The following is a 15,644-nucleotide window of genomic DNA, read 5'->3' on the forward strand; positions in this document are numbered from 1 at the left end:
GGGCGGACAAACTTTGGTGGTATCCTCCACAGGTGTCATTGGAGACCCGTAATTCCTCTTCATTGGAAAATTATTTTGGCCATCCCCTGCTGCTCTGGATGCCACGAAAGCTGACGCAAGTCAAGCTGATCTGTCTGCATCCAAACTGTCACAAAGAACTTCTCACCTCAACTGGCCCGCATCAGAAGATCAGGCAGGTGGTGGCCGTGTGGAAGACGTACTTTGTTGCATCTGAGTACCTGATCTGCCAAAGAAGCAAGCGGAAGGTCATCAGCTGGAGCCATGGTATCGTCTCCCAGCTCAACATTGGCCACAGGGTGCAGTTCCCTTGCATCCTTACATCAAAACTTGCATGTGACGTCTAGGTAGCCAGTTTGATGGGTCAGTGAGGGCTGGGAAACAGCTGCAGACAGATCCAGCAGAAGCTGCAAGAGCATCATGCTGAGGTCTGGTTGCAGAAGACAGTCCAGTACCTAACAGATTTCTAGGGGATTTCCAGTGCTGTCACATTGGGACATATGGTGGGACACTGCTACTTGGGCAGCCAATGTTGGTAATGAGCATGGACAGGGGATTGCATCCATGCTCACAGCCAGCAAAGGTTTTGGTCTCGGGCTGATGATTGAAGGCCTCATCAAGCGATACAGAGTGGCTGGGTTGGCTCCTCCCGAGGGACTATATGTCGACCAAGACTGCTGTGGCAACACTCAGAGGAGGATGTTTGAAGAGTGGGAGCAAATGACCATCCAGTTAGACATATGGCACTTCATGTGGAGGTTTGATGTGGGTTGCACTAATGACAATCACCATTTGTATGCCACTTTCATGAGTCACCTCAGCCACTGTATTTTTATGTGGGACCAGGATGACGTAATGGCCCTGAAGGAGGAGAAGTGTGCAGAGCTAGAGTTGACTGGATACAATCATCTGAGGCTGATGTGCTGGGCTATATCAGCCAAAGTGAGCTAGCCCTGCATTGCAGGAGAACCACCCGCAGGACCGAGGAGACCCAGGCTCTGATTTAGAGCCATATCCAGTCCTTTGATGAGATGCTGGTCATGAAACTCTGGGAGTCCTACTAATCAACTTGGCCCAGACGAGCGAGATCCGGAAGTCCCAGTGGAAGCATGTGGCCTGCATCCAGGATCTTCCAAATCAAAAATGGTGGTTGGGATCCCCAGAAGATTCATGTGGCCAGGACCACAGCCAGTGTTTAATCCCTCCATGTTTACCTTGGTGTTTCCTTCAATGTTGATGGTGTTCATCCACCTTTTCCTCGATGTTTACTCCAATGTTTGAAAACCTAGACTGGCCAGGTAGCAGAGTCAGCAGGAAGAGAGCCTCCAAAGTGGCCTGATGAATGACTCATAGTGTCATATATTATCATCGTCCGATATTGTCCAACATTATTCACAAAAAGTTCACAAAAGTGCACAAATTTAGCGGAGTGGACGAAGGGGCGACTGTATAGGTCCACGCCTTCTCGAGTCCAGGGTGTGTAGAGAGGCTCAAGCATGCGTGGGTTACCTTACCAACATGGATCCTTTAATTTTCCTTCTTGTCTTTATAAAATAAATCTTTTGTCAGCTTCTTTAGTGGGAGGACAAGTGTCTGCTGTTGGAACTGAGAGCTAAGCATCATTTACCGTCGCCTCCGCGTCATTCGCCTTTACCTTCATGTTGTTCACCGTCATATGCTCCAGCTATGCTATGCTCTACAGATTTGGAGCAGTGATTGTTGTTTGCTGATTTAAGTTCTGGTTCTGGCCTGACTTCCAAAACAGGTTCTAGTTTTGAGTTGTTCATCACTGATGCTTTTGCGTCTTTGGTTGGTAATGAGGAGCATATACCAATTAAGCTGTTGTGTGACACAGGTGCTAAACACTAATTTATTTTGAAATCGGTGCTGCCTTTTCACGATTTTTGGCTACCTGGCTGGTAGTGCTGCGTGGGCCGATGTGCTGCCAACTATTGTGATAATTTCCAGGCTGCTGCATGTGGGGAGCTGGATGAGAGTGGTCGGGGATTTCCAGGGGTTTTTCCAGCCTGTGCGGTGACGCATGCACAGAGCCATAATGTGTCCAGACCCACCTGTTTCAGGGTGTATTAAAGGTATAGTGCCTGCAGAACATGTGGTTTCACTGCCTGATCTTCCTCAATGTGTTTCGTGGGAGGAATGGGTGAAGAGCCAAAGGCCTGAGTCATCCCTGTATCCCTGTCTGCTTTGTGGGATGAGGCTTTGCCAGTTGAAAAAATAAGAGACGTTGCTCATGGTTACTGTGTCCAGGGAGATTTGCTGGTGAGAAAGTGGGTGCCCTGTGTTGGAGACTTTGTTGGTGAGGCAATTTTTCAGGTTTTTGTGCCAAGTAACTTCCGTGATGTGGCATTGCAAGCAGCGCTTAATAGTTGTGGACATTTGAGGATAAAGAAAACTTATGACCGTGTCCTGCACTATTTCTTTTGGCCTTGGTTGAAGCGTGTTGTCTTCAAATATGTCAAGACGTGCCTTACATGCCAGCAGGAAACCGAGTCAAGTTGTCAAGCCTGCTCTGCTTTGTCCCAGTCCAGTTGTTAGCCAGCCGTATGATGGCACCGAAGAATTTGGAAGGTGCACAGGCTAGTTTGAAAAAACTGTTAGACCATCTGAGCATCGTCAGTGATTCTGTTGCTTAGGAAGTAAATCTTACTCCTACACTTGTGATTTCTCCTGTTCTTTCAGATCCTGAGGTTCCTGTTGGGAGTTTGAACAGTGAGGAGGATGTTAATGCTCCTGATGTTTCTATCACATGTGGTAGGCTGGAAAGCTCTCACTTAGCTCTGCTGGCCAGGATTTGTGTGTGTGTCACTGGCTGCTAAATCCTCCAACTACTGCTTGATATACAGTATTTGTCCCAACTAGGGTAGGTTAGTCAGCCCCAGTGGGTTAATTTTCTATGCTAACTTTGGGATTTCCATCAGTGCTTGTTTCTGTTTTTTCTCTCTCTCTCTCCCCCTTAATGTGCTTCCAGGATCCAGTTGCTGAGGTGAATCAATACAAAGTTATTGTTTTTCTTTTTTTTTCTTTATTGCAAGTCAACATATGAGAAATAGACAGAGGCCTCGCAAACAAGACAGAACAGTGTTAACATTCACTATTTGCATTAATGGATGAGACAAAGGTAGCACGGAAGCACATGACAAGTACAGAAGCTTAAACCAGGGGTCAGGTCTATTTTGGTGCATTTTGTGTGTGTGTGTAGGCCTGTGCGTGTGTTTGCACGTGTGTGTGAGTAGGGTGGAGATAGTGGTGGGGGTTGTGTTGGGGTTGGCACCTTTATTTTTGTTTTGTTTGTTCATTTTGTTATTTATGTTATTTATGCAATTTATTTCATTATATTTTATTGCACTTTTTAGTTTATTTATGCCTTTATTTATGTTACACTTTATTATTGTTGTTGTTGTTGTTGTTGTTGTTGTAACTATGTTAAAAAATATAAAACAGGTTAGGACGTTTCTGTGTTCTGATTTCTTCTTCATTCTCTTCTTCCTCTTATTGTTTAGTTAAATGATTACAACATCTTCACTCAAATCTACAACTTTTAATGTCTACAAATGGCAGGATTATCTGAACTCAAACTAGATAACAATAATACACATATTTGTCATATTCCTTGTCTTCTTCATCATCACATAAGGTCCTTAGTTTTGCTCTGGATTTTACATAGGCCTACTTCACATTTCTTCACATATTTGTGTGACAATATGAATGTACAGTATAAATAAATAGGATTTCGCGTTTTAACCTTACTTATCATTGTTTATTACAGGTGGAAACAACATAATTATTCATTTTCATAAGGATCTGGATATTTGTATGTCAATATGTAATGTACAGTAGTCATAATATGTTCATAACGAGTTAGGAACGAGTGGGATTCGAGGTTGTATTTCACGCTATTTTTGATGGGCGCAAGCCAGCAGTCTCATAAATCTGAAGGTCGTGAGTTCGAGCCTCCCACGGGGCAAGCTTTTATTATTATTATTATATAATTTGGCGTTTTTGGAAGTTATAGATTTACAGTTTTCTTGTGTTGGCCCGATCTATTTAATCAGTGTTAAAACGTGGTGAAGGCACGGAAGGAAAATATTATACTTGGAATACTTTTTGAGGTTGTTTTCAGGTTGTCATAGCTACGCTAAATTACCTAGCTAGCTGTAATTTATCAACAAAATAACCGTTATGTTGGACAAACCCAGCTAACAGCGAGTTTAATTGGGTGTCTTGGTGGGAGTAACGTCGAGGAGAATCACCCCCTTTTTTTTGTCAAATTAACAAAACAAAAGGTAAGATTAGATACAGTATCAGTACACACATGTATGAGGGGGTTACGTTAAGTTACCCTCTTTAGCTAACAGTTATAAAATAAGTTGTAGCAGATGTTTTGAGATACCATAATCATATTGATAGTGGATGTAATATATTCACAGGAATTGTTCAAGTTTGTATAATTATGAGAGAAGTCTATACATTATATGAATATTAGTAATTAATTTAACCGGGAGCTATTATTAGGCTAAATGACTGCTACGACCCTTAGTGAGCAGGTGGCGCCCATGTTCCACTTTTAAATAGTATTTTCCACTGACTTCACTTCTTCACAGCAATCAGTCAAGTTGAATAGATTTTATTTGCAGGATCAGCTGTTGACAGCTGTATGTGTGAGAGAGATATGATGTCAATAAAAAGGCAAATAAAGAACTTGATGCTTAGTAAAGCGAGCAATCTGTTACTAAGCAACACTTCTTTTTTTTTCTTTGGATTGGTATGAGAATTATTGTGTTGTCAGCTTATTTTAAAATGCAATAAGTTATTATAAACTACTCTATTGTCACCTATGCGTTTTCAAACAGCACGCTTTCGTAATAGTAGTTTGAATTTTGAATGCACAAGTCAATTAAGTAATTGAGCTGAAGTGAGCGAGAGTCAGAGAGAGACACAGAGGGAGGGCGCTGAGCCTGACAGTGGGCTCCAGGCAGTCTCCGGCTGCAGATGAAGTTTTCCATCAGAGTGCACCGTGGGACTTTTTGGAATTCATATTAACCATCCAGACTGTCTCTCTCTCTCTCTTTCTCTCTCTTTCTCTTTGTCCTTCTCTTCTTTCTGACTGAGATGTTGCGATGTTCCGTGCTATCTTACCAAACGTGGACTTGTTTTGGGTGATTTTGTTATATTTAGTTTTTCTGCCGGAGGCTGGCTGTGGATCAGCCGATGCAGACAGCTGTCATGAGGTGAAGACAGCCTACATGATGCGCCAAATAGGCCCGGTGGAGCTGGTGCCAGACAGAGCGGGAACAGGTCAGTGAACCCCCTTGGAAATATCAAATGAATAATTATTAGATTATATGAAGAAGAATAATTACGAAATACCCTACTAACCTCATATCATGAAGGTCCAAATAGTTTAAAAAAAAAGAATTAAATGAAATAGAAAACCAGACACTCTTTCTCCTCCAGAAATGACTAAGATGACAGTAAATAAAACCCATGCACCCCTTCAAATTAATCCTGCTAGTGGGATTTATGACATTTTAAACATTGTTGTGAATTGTTGTGCCCACACAGGGTTTAGACCCTTAGCTTTAGAAATGCAGGGGCCAAATTCCAAATAGAGGGGATCATAACTGTGTCGGGTAGGCCAACACTTCCCGGAGGGAGGCTATTTCTGTTGAAAACGAACATAAACACAGTCTGAAATACTGATATAGATCTCTTGATAGCACACTCGGCTATAAGAGGTGGTGTTAAAGATGCTGTTTTCTAAATGTAAGTGTCACTTGATTTTATGTGCGCAGCCAGGTTCTGAATCGCTGTATGAAATTGCATCCAAAAAAGAAAACACAGAAAGGTGAGACTCATGATTCATTTAGTTGGCAGTGATTGCAGATTTCCCTGGACGGCGAAGAAGATGATACAGATCTTTTCTCATCATTCTGACTTAGAATGAATGGTCTCTTTGTGATTATTATTCAGTTTGTAAAATGCTGAAGAATCAGATGTTTGTCATCTTGGCTAATCAGTAGACAGAAGGCAACTTCTGCCAGATATCAGTAGATAGCTCTCGTATAACTTTCCATCATGGGATTTTGCTTTTGGTCGATGACACTTAGATGTTGTTTTGCAGTTTTTCCAAATAAGACATAAGAAACTGTGATATTTACTATAATGTTACTGTTATTACTGCAGGGTTTCATAGTGTGTTGTATACCGGTGATCGTTATTAATTGTTACGGTAGTGGCTTTAGCGTTTTGCATTAATTCTGGTTATCGTCTTTGCACAATCTTTGCTCAACATCCCTGCACATCAGAGTCTTTTTCTCTGGCCTTCAGTGATCTGGCATGGCCACGGATGAATTAGCTTGAGAAAGGTGTCATTTTAAGCAGGCTGCACAATAGATAATCGGCTGCTTTCTCTCTTGACTGAGACATCCACACAAACACCGCCTTTGGACAAACGCACCACTGCCCGGCCTTGTTATTAGTGTTTCCTTCTCATTGTTAAACTGAAAAAAATGAGGTGGATGTTCTGGAAATGTTGTCAAATTTCACCTGAACTATCCTCTGAAATTAGGTTATGAATAGTTTGAGCTTTAGGTGTTCATTATCGAGCTCGTAAATGGAAACTTTTTAGCACAAAAGCCACTTAAAGAAAATTCTCCGCAGTTTTCAGCCTGGAACGGAGATCAGTTTCTCAATCTCCCCCCTGTATACTGTACGTCCTTCTGTTATAATGTGACTGAAATTCCATTCATACATCACGTGATAACAATGGAGCTAATTCCATGAAAATTGCTTGATGAAAGCCATGAAGGCTGGGAAAATTTCCAGTAAGTGGACATTGTGGGTAAGATTTTTTTTGGGGGGGATCAAACTAGACCTTAATGAATATTTTTGAAACAGAAAAAGAAGTCACACATGTTGCTGAATCATGCTACGTGAGTTAGTTTTAGAGTTTTTTCCAGCCTGAGCTGTGGCCTGGCTGTGCAGCTTCCAAACAACCTGTTGTCCTAATTGCAAACCAGGAATGCAACATACCATTATCAATAAATAGTAACCATCTCAGCTATGTATTCCATTGTCAGCCAGCGCTAATATGAATAGCCCAACGTTGATTGGTCTGTGTTTGTGTGTGTGGTTGTGTATGTGTGTGTCAGGTCAGACGTAGGTGAACGGTCCATTCCTCTCATCCCTCTCTGTCCCTTGATCTCAGTCAGCTGCTTGACAGCTTGGCTTACAGCAGTCTACCAAAGTCAGACCGCTCTACACACACACACACACACACACTTTGGTGTGAGTGGTGAAGTGTCGCCTACTGTGCATGTCATCATGTCGGGTCCCAACAGGCTCATTTTAGAATTATTTTTGTGAAGTCACAAGGCCGTGTGCACGAAATGCTTATGTATACTTGTTGGTTAGTTAGTAATAATATGTCAGAAAAGGGTTTTGATTAACCTCGCAACAACCTTTAGAAACAAATCTGTAGCTGTTATTACCCATTGATGAGCCCAAAGTGAAAAAATTTATCGGTGGAATTCTTTATTTTGCAAAAAATATTTATCATATAAAAAAATGTCAGTTTTTCTATCAATTACGAGGAACTTGGTGGCACTTGTAACGGGTGAGTAAGCCTGAAAAATATTAACCAGTTACAGTTGGTGTAAAGTAGGGCTACAACTAACGATTATTTTCATTATTGGTTAGTCTGTTGATTATTTTACTTAATCAATTTAGTCTTTAAAATATCAGATAATGGTGAAACATGTCAGTCACTGTTTCCCACAGCCCAAGGTGACATCCTCAAATGTCTTCTTTTGTCTCCACCACCAGTCCATAACCCAAAGATATTCCATTTACTATCATAGAAGACTAAAGAAACCAGAAAACATTCACATCAAACCAGAGTTTTAGTATTTTTTCTTAAAAAAATGAAAAAAAAATCTCCAAAAAAAATCACTCTAAAAATGAATCAATCAACAAAATAGTTAGGCTGTTAATTTTCTGTCGATCAACTAGTCAATTAATAGACTAATCGTTGCAGCTCTAGAGTAAAGGTTAATGGAAAACCTAAACAGACCCACTCTCTGTGTTGGGTGAGATTTAACGTCTCTATAACTGTACATAACTAACATTCTTATGTCCTCTCCGTCTCTCAGATGAGTCTCTGCGAGTGTGTGTCCACCCCGGGCCCAGCTGCTGTACCAGTAAGATGGAGGACAGTTACATGGCGGCTGTTCGCAGCGAGACGCAGCAGAAGATGCGATCCTACAGCTTCGAACTCAAGTATCTGATCACTGGACACACCAAGGCCTACCAAGGTGAGGGAGAAACGGAAAAGGTGTTCAGAAAACAATAAATGCTTTATTGAAGAGGAAAGCGTATTGGATAGTTGGAAAAACATTTTGCATTTGCTTAGGAAATTTTAAAATGTGTCCTGTGGAATTAAGGCGTTGATTGAGAACAATCTACAAAGAGGTGTCAGGAGGGCTGATATATATTGTATTGATTTCTTATTTGAGCTAGTGCTGAACTCATCAATTCATTATTAATTAGTCATTTTTAGGCAAATTCTTCAGACTCATATTCTGAAATATAATGATTTGTGCCTTTTCTCTTATATCATTGTAAATTGTAGACTTTTCTGACATTTTGCAGACTAAATTTTTGGTAAAATGATAAATAGGTAAATTGATGATGAAAAATCATCTTTATTTGTTGTCCTAATTTGAGCCCTTTGTTTCAGCTGTACTGATGATTGACACTAATAGCGTCTTTGGGCGATTCAAGAATCTAAATGTGACTTCCACTGCATTGATGATTTTGGTGTTTTAACAGTTCTGTCAAGTGCTTGTAGCCCCCCTGTCATTCTTACTTTGTGTGTTCATCATGAAATAGCTAGTTTGTGTCAGGGTGGTGGTGTGAGGCCAGTTTATTTTGTGAGGCGCCACAGTGGCTAGCCAAACAAACAACTGATGTTCGATTGAGTCTTTGAGAGAGAAAACTCTCAGAGGGAGCAGCGGAAAACTTTGTTACAACTCTCTGCTCTCTTTCTCTGTCTGTCTGTCTCTGTCGCTGCGATAATCAGGTTTTGTTCTTGACCAATGAGAGAGCGAGGGATGGAGAATGTTTACATTCAGTGCATATCCGCAGCAAAGTGTTGTTGCCGTGGGCAACAGCCGGTCTCTAACGGCCTGCTTTGAATAGGAGGAAGAATACTCTGCTTGTCCACTTGTCTCTCAACGCTATTCACCAGTCTGTGTGAGCATGTGTGTGTGTGTGAGATACAGCTTATGTGTGTGCATGAATGTGTGTATGTATGTTTGTGTGTGTGTGTGTAGTGCACACACTATGAGAGGGGTAGAGTTGATGAAACCCGGCAGACAGACATGGCAAACATGTACCTCTCTGTTTCCTTTTTTTTCTGTCTCTCTATCCCTTGTCTGCTACATCTGAATGCACTCAGGCTCAGTTTCAGCTGCTATTTATGCCCCACAGACAGCTAAACCAACCATGGGTAAAATTAATGGAAAACACCCATACACAAAGGAGGGCTGAACAAGGCCAAAACTGCAGCAAGTAGGAGGAGACAAGTTTAGAATATGTTGCACGTACTTGAATTTTATTAAGGTTAAAGCTCCACTAATCTATATGTTTTATGCAAACAATGAATAAAATGACTACGTGTAGTATGAAAGGGGTCACTCATTAAGAATTGTCAACCAAACCCATAGATGTACATGAGCTTTTTAGCCTCTTGTAGCTTTTTGTTTGTTTTTTTAAAAAAAATCTCTTATAAATTGACTATACACTACCTGCCCTGCACGAAACAGCAGACAGTCGAGGTTAGCAATTAGCTTATAAGGAAAGTGGAGCATTTAGCTGCTAAATAACAACATATTTTTCTTAGGAGAGAACAAAACAGAGCTCAATAAAGCGTGATCATTAGACTTACATTCATCAGGTGGCCAGGAACACACCTCCAAATGAAAGTTAATGTTGTTCTGTGTCTGCTGGATGTGTAAATAAAGACAAAGCTCATTAATTTACCGCATTAACCATAACAACTTTAAGGTGATATAATATGTCAGGTTTTTAATACAGTTAATACAGCTTTAAACCACAGAATTTCTTTACTCTTTAATGAATGAAATGAATTTTGAATGACCCTGTTGTTCTTCAACAGCTGAGCTGAATCTCAAAGGATCCCCTCTCCTAAGCACACTGATTATAACCCACTAGAGTAACTGAGACATGCCCAGAGCGGTTGTAGTCAGGCTCTATTTACACCCTGTGGATTACTTTGGTGTATGTGTGTGTATGTGTGTCCGCGGGCTTGCGTGTGTTTCTCCTGGCACGGTTAAAGACCCCTGTGCCCTCTCCTCCACGTTGCAGCTGTCATCCAATCACAGAGGCTGAAGAGATAATCACATGACCCCGGAGTAGTCTTTGCCATGTCACTCAATGCTGTTTGTATTTGAGTGGCTACTGCCAGGACATGGGTATGCAAACACATAAAAGTGAGACGCTCTCACTCAGTACTTCAGGCGAGTGAGCCTGCCTCTGCTGCTTACAGGTTGTTTTTGTTTTTTTTTGATGCATCTAGTGTTGCTTCATTTAATTTTATCTCATCTACTCAGGTTAAAATGGGTATGAATGTACAGAATCAAAACAAAAACTCATGTTGTTGCTGTATAAACTCCACAGAAGATCTTTCACAAGAGGCATGTGCATGCTTTTGTATACCCCATCTGCTAAAATGTTGCTTATGTAATCATATTTATCTAGTACATTTGTGAGTTATTTAATAAGTAGCCTAATAAATTGCTGTCACTTGGAGAGTCAGGTGGCTGCAGCTGTGATAGTGAAATCCAAAGCTATTCGGGCACACACACACATATACACATGCAAACGTGTGTTGACTGACAGAGTGACTCGCTGAAAGTCACAGATAAATAGGTTTCTCTCACCCAGTTGTCTGTGTGTGTGTCAGGATGCCACCAGATTGACATCACCCTTTATAGTTGGCAGGTTTCAAACATAGACACACACACACACACACACACACACACCAACAGGCATACGGTCCACTTTATTAGACCCTGTTGGACACAGGAAACACAGTGGATCATGAGATTTGGCCTCTCATTATCACCTGACTATAGATAACAGGGTAGTGAAAATGAGCTCCAGGATGAATTAAGTTGTGAGCTATTCTGGCTCGTAAGCAGCAGGATAAAGTCAGTTCAAGGTTAGTGAGACACACATGTAACAAGGAAAACTAATATATGGAAATGCTGCATTTTATATATGTGTATGACATACAGTAAGTGTGTCAGTTATGCTGCAATTCAAAATTGAAAAATATGGATACACTGTTTATGACATACATAATACACTGTATATTTGCTGCATGTACAGTTTATTCAGAGAGACTATATACGTTTGCTTCATATATGACCATATATGTAACATATGTCAGAGGTTCCTGCAGACCAGTACCGGGCCTTTGAACATTTGCCGCCGGGCAATGATTCAGTAAAAAAATCTGAAAAATAATTAGAGGATATTTTTGCTGTAATTACATTGAATTTGGCACAGTCTGTGCTGCATTTTTCCTCATCACTCCCTGTCATGCCTCCAACAACAATATACTGCTGTCTAATTAAAGTAGGTTATCATTAAGTGAGGTAACCATTCTGTCATCACGACCTTTCAGCATTCAGTAATAGTATGTGAAGTCTGTGTGAGGCCGTAATCTGAGTGCTGCTGAGAGTCTGTCTGTATTTTTTAGTAACCACAAGGAAATACAGAGGAAATAATCTTTTGGTTTCTATTAGGTTTTTATGCTTGCCCACTTTCTTCCTGCGTCTCTCTCTCTCACTCTCTTTCTGTGTCTCTGTCTTACTGTCAGTCATGTTATTACTCGGCACTGAGACTTATTTGTGTGTAGGGAGGATAAATAGAGAGAGATCATGCCTGAGCCACAATTTACAGGATTTGTGAACAGTCTGATGATAGACTTCTTGGTCTGTCTGTACTGACGGGGTGTGGAGAACGATTACGATCAAGGTCACTTAATTAACACTAATCCTTGTACTTTGTGCTAATTAGCAAATGTTTGCAAGCTCACAAACTATCAATCAATCAATCATGGTGAAGATGGTAAACATCATACCTGCTTAACATCAGCATGTTGGCATCGTTGTTGAGATGTTAGCACGCTGACATTTTGCTCAAAACACCAGTGCGCCAAAGTACAGCTTCACAGAACTGCTAGTGTGGTTGTACACTCTTCTATGTACTGAGAATAATTCAGACAAGAAACGTAAAAACTAAAATTCAATATGCAAGACCCCGATTTTCCAAATGGATGATTTTGGATTAGCCAAGCATAAACCCAGGGGAACGTGATACTAAGGTAGCTAACTTTGTGAACAGTGATTTAGTTAATAAACAGTTTAGTTATGGTTATTATGGATGTTTAGCACTAGTGTACATGGTACAATATCGAGTATATAATTTTTTTTTCTTTCTCTTTCTCTCTTCTTTCTCTCTACAGAGACGTTTGAGTCGCTTGTGTCTTTCACATCTAATCTGACCAGCACCCTGTTCGACAGCGCCTACTCCAGTCTGGCATCAGAGTGTCGCCCCCTTGTGCTTCAGCTGTTCAGCGACATCAAATGCCATCTTTCTGGAGACTCTGATTCCTCATTGGACAACACTGTACGTCGTTTCTACAATGATCTCTTCCCATTGGTCTACCGCCGCCTTCTCAACCCTGGGATCGGCCACACGTCACCTCAATCCTATTCCTCCCCCTCCGCTAATCACGACGACTGTTTGCGGATGACGCGGCAGGATGTCAGTCCCTTCGGACCCCATCCCCGCCTCCTGGTCAGCAGCCTGTCCCGTGCGCTCGGGGCGGGCCGAGCACTGAGCCGACTGCTCAGACTGGCTGGAGAGGTTGTGAATGCGACAGAGAAGGCGTCGTTATCCAGGGAGTGTGGGCGGGGGTTAGTGAGGATGCAGTACTGTTCCCACTGCAGAGGGCTGACACTGATACGGCCCTGTACCGGATTGTGTGTTAACATTATGAGAGGATGTCTGGTAAGTCTTTGAATATTTGTTTATTACTGTTTGGATGTGTGCATCTTTTTTAATATGTTTGGATTATAATGATGTTGTCCGTACTGATTCCGATAAACTACAGTATTGGATTCTGTATACTTTTCATTGGAAGATGTCTAGCAAGTGTGCGTGTAGAAACTTTATATATAAAGGAATAGTTCAAATGTTTGCTTTCTTATCGAGAGCAAGAGGAGTAGATCGATACTGCTAGAAGCCGGAGGTGATTAGCTTAGCTTAGCATAAAGACTGGAAGCAGAGGGAAACAGCTAGCCTGGTTCTGTCCAAAGTAAAACAAATTCAACTAATAGCAGGTCCAAATTTTATAACTTAAAATATTGTATCTCATTTGTTTCATCTGCACACAAACAGAAATGTTTCAAACTTCAACTTGTGGTTTTACTGGGAGTTTGCTGTAACTGTTTCTTGGCATCGCCTTGTGGTTTCCAGGCAACCAGCAGAGATGCTGCACAGACATACTGGGCAGATTGATAAACTGTTGTTTGTCAAAAAATAGTTACAGCACTTAATTCCTGATACAAGCCAAAAAAATTAATTGAATATAATTTTAAATAAAAATCTTATTAACCAAGATACAGTATGTTAGTTACAGGTGTTGAGCGGTGGATATATGAATTTAGAGAGAGCCAGGTTAGCTGTTTCCCTCTGCTTTCAGTCTAAGGTGATTGCCTCCTGATTCCAGCTTAATGTTGAACTAGCAGACATGATATTGATATTGATCTTCCCTTTTGGCAAGGAGGCAAATAAGCATGCTCATAATTTAAACCTCCTGTCACTTCAAAAGTAAATATGTTTAGAGATCTCACTGCAATAGCGTTTTGCTCTTCTAAATTACTTGTAATCTCCTTCCAGATTTAGTGTTTGGAAATGAGTAAAAGTTCATCTAACGAATTTCTTTTAACATTGTGTGTGTGTGTGTGTGTGTGTGTGTGTGTGTGTGTGTGTGTGTGTACTGTAGCTGACACTATTTTAGATGCATCACAGGCTTCAGAGTATTTGTCTCCCTCTGTCTGGGAAGAAGCAAGTAACAAAGTTGTAGTAATGCTTCCATTGCTTGCACTGCTGAATCAGTCATTCATAGCATTATAACTCCTATAAATTATTTCCACATTAATTTTGCGGCTGACAACTAACATGAGAATTGCCAAGAGAATTGGCAGCGTCTTCACTGCATTTTACTGGACTGCTTCGAAACTTGCTGGACAGCTTTAACGGCGCCCACAACAGAAAGACTTCTTTATAGCACAAAACTGGAAAATGCCACTGCTCATCCTGCTTGAGAGTTTCTTGGAAGCGAAGAAAGTGTGATGCAACTAAAAAACAACTCCCATTATGTTTATCCTCTTCAGTAAAGCGAATGAGAAAAGAAAAACACATACAGCGAAGCCAAAGAGAGCCAGGAGGACAAGTACAGTAGCAGCAGCCTCTCTGTAACAGGAAGCAAATGAAATGCGGTCCTCATTTTTACAAATACTATCTCTGTTACAGGGATATCACACTACTGTTGTCATGAGATAGATGCTTAATATGTCTTATTTCCATCCACCTATTAATTTGTTTTTCTAAGGAAAGCACAATCACAATCAGTCTTTCATTGACTTTCTTCAAAACGTGACATTAAAACCTGTACTTGCTCTTGTCCTCAACTTCCCTTTCCTTTTCCTTATTTCATCGACGGTCACCCCCTGCACATTTTTCTCTCCCTCCAATCCTCCGATCCATTTCTCATTTTCTTCTGTCCATTCTTTGATTTAGGTTGGTGTATCAGAACTTGGCGCCCCTTGGGAGAGTTTGGTGGTATTGCTTCAACGGTTATCCGCTACTTTAGCAACCAGCAGCAACCACAACAGCATGGAGCTCGCTCTGTTGGCGGTCCGAAACCATGTGAATGACGCCATACTGCACGCTCAGCTGCACGGGCCACGCATCACTGCCACAGTAAGGAGAGGGGATGAAAGGATGGTGGGGAAGATGGACTGCAGACAGGGCAGATGTGTGAAGAGATGTATGGTATTATTGTGGAGAAAATCTATAGAAGTTGTTTGTTATACACTACATAAATGAAGGTTTGCAGTTTTGGAGTTGATTCCAGTCCCCTAAACATTATGAAAACGGTTTAAATGGTCAATTAACTAAATACACCAGTGTTCAAAATTAAATTAGGATCAGTAACAGATTGTTAAACCATCCTTACTCATATACCCCAATAATAAAGTCATTTGAATTTTGGACACAGACTGAGGAAGGCCGTGGGTTTCTTTCAGCTTGGCAGTTGGATCTCCTCACAAAAGCCTTGTACCTAGATGGTCTAAAAACAGACTCATTCTTTAGAGAATCTGGGGTTCCCCTCAGTCTGTGTGTGTGTGCGTTAATGTGTATGTATGTGAGTGTGAATACAGATCCAGCGCCAGACAAAGGCTCTGGTTGGCGGGACAACCAATACCCAGAATGCAGCTTGGTTCTGA

At 41.2% G+C, this 15,644-nt stretch overlaps 1 protein-coding gene across 3 annotated transcripts in view; it reads left to right on the forward strand.

The window, feature by feature from the left end:
* Positions 1-3,937: 3,937 nt before the first annotated feature.
* LOC122989607 (glypican-5-like) overlaps positions 3,938-15,644 on the forward strand; it is a 58,828-nt gene continuing 47,121 nt past the window's right edge. The window contains exons 1-5 of one of the 3 annotated variants that reach the window (XM_044362598.1): positions 3,938-4,322; positions 5,215-5,334; positions 8,190-8,351; positions 12,593-13,140; positions 14,935-15,117. In XM_044362598.1, coding sequence (XP_044218533.1) covers positions 5,283-5,334; positions 8,190-8,351; positions 12,593-13,140; positions 14,935-15,117 — 945 coding nt within the window. In that variant the 5' untranslated portion in view covers positions 3,938-4,322; positions 5,215-5,282. Of the gene's footprint in view, positions 4,323-5,019; positions 5,335-8,189; positions 8,352-12,592; positions 13,141-14,934; positions 15,118-15,644 lie in introns of those variants that run through there. The other 2 variants (XM_044362597.1, XM_044362596.1) reach the window with 2 other exon arrangements.

The sequence above is a fragment of the Thunnus albacares genome, chromosome 9, assembly GCF_914725855.1.
Source record: "Thunnus albacares chromosome 9, fThuAlb1.1, whole genome shotgun sequence".
In the NCBI taxonomy this organism is placed as follows: Eukaryota; Metazoa; Chordata; class Actinopteri; order Scombriformes; family Scombridae; genus Thunnus; species Thunnus albacares.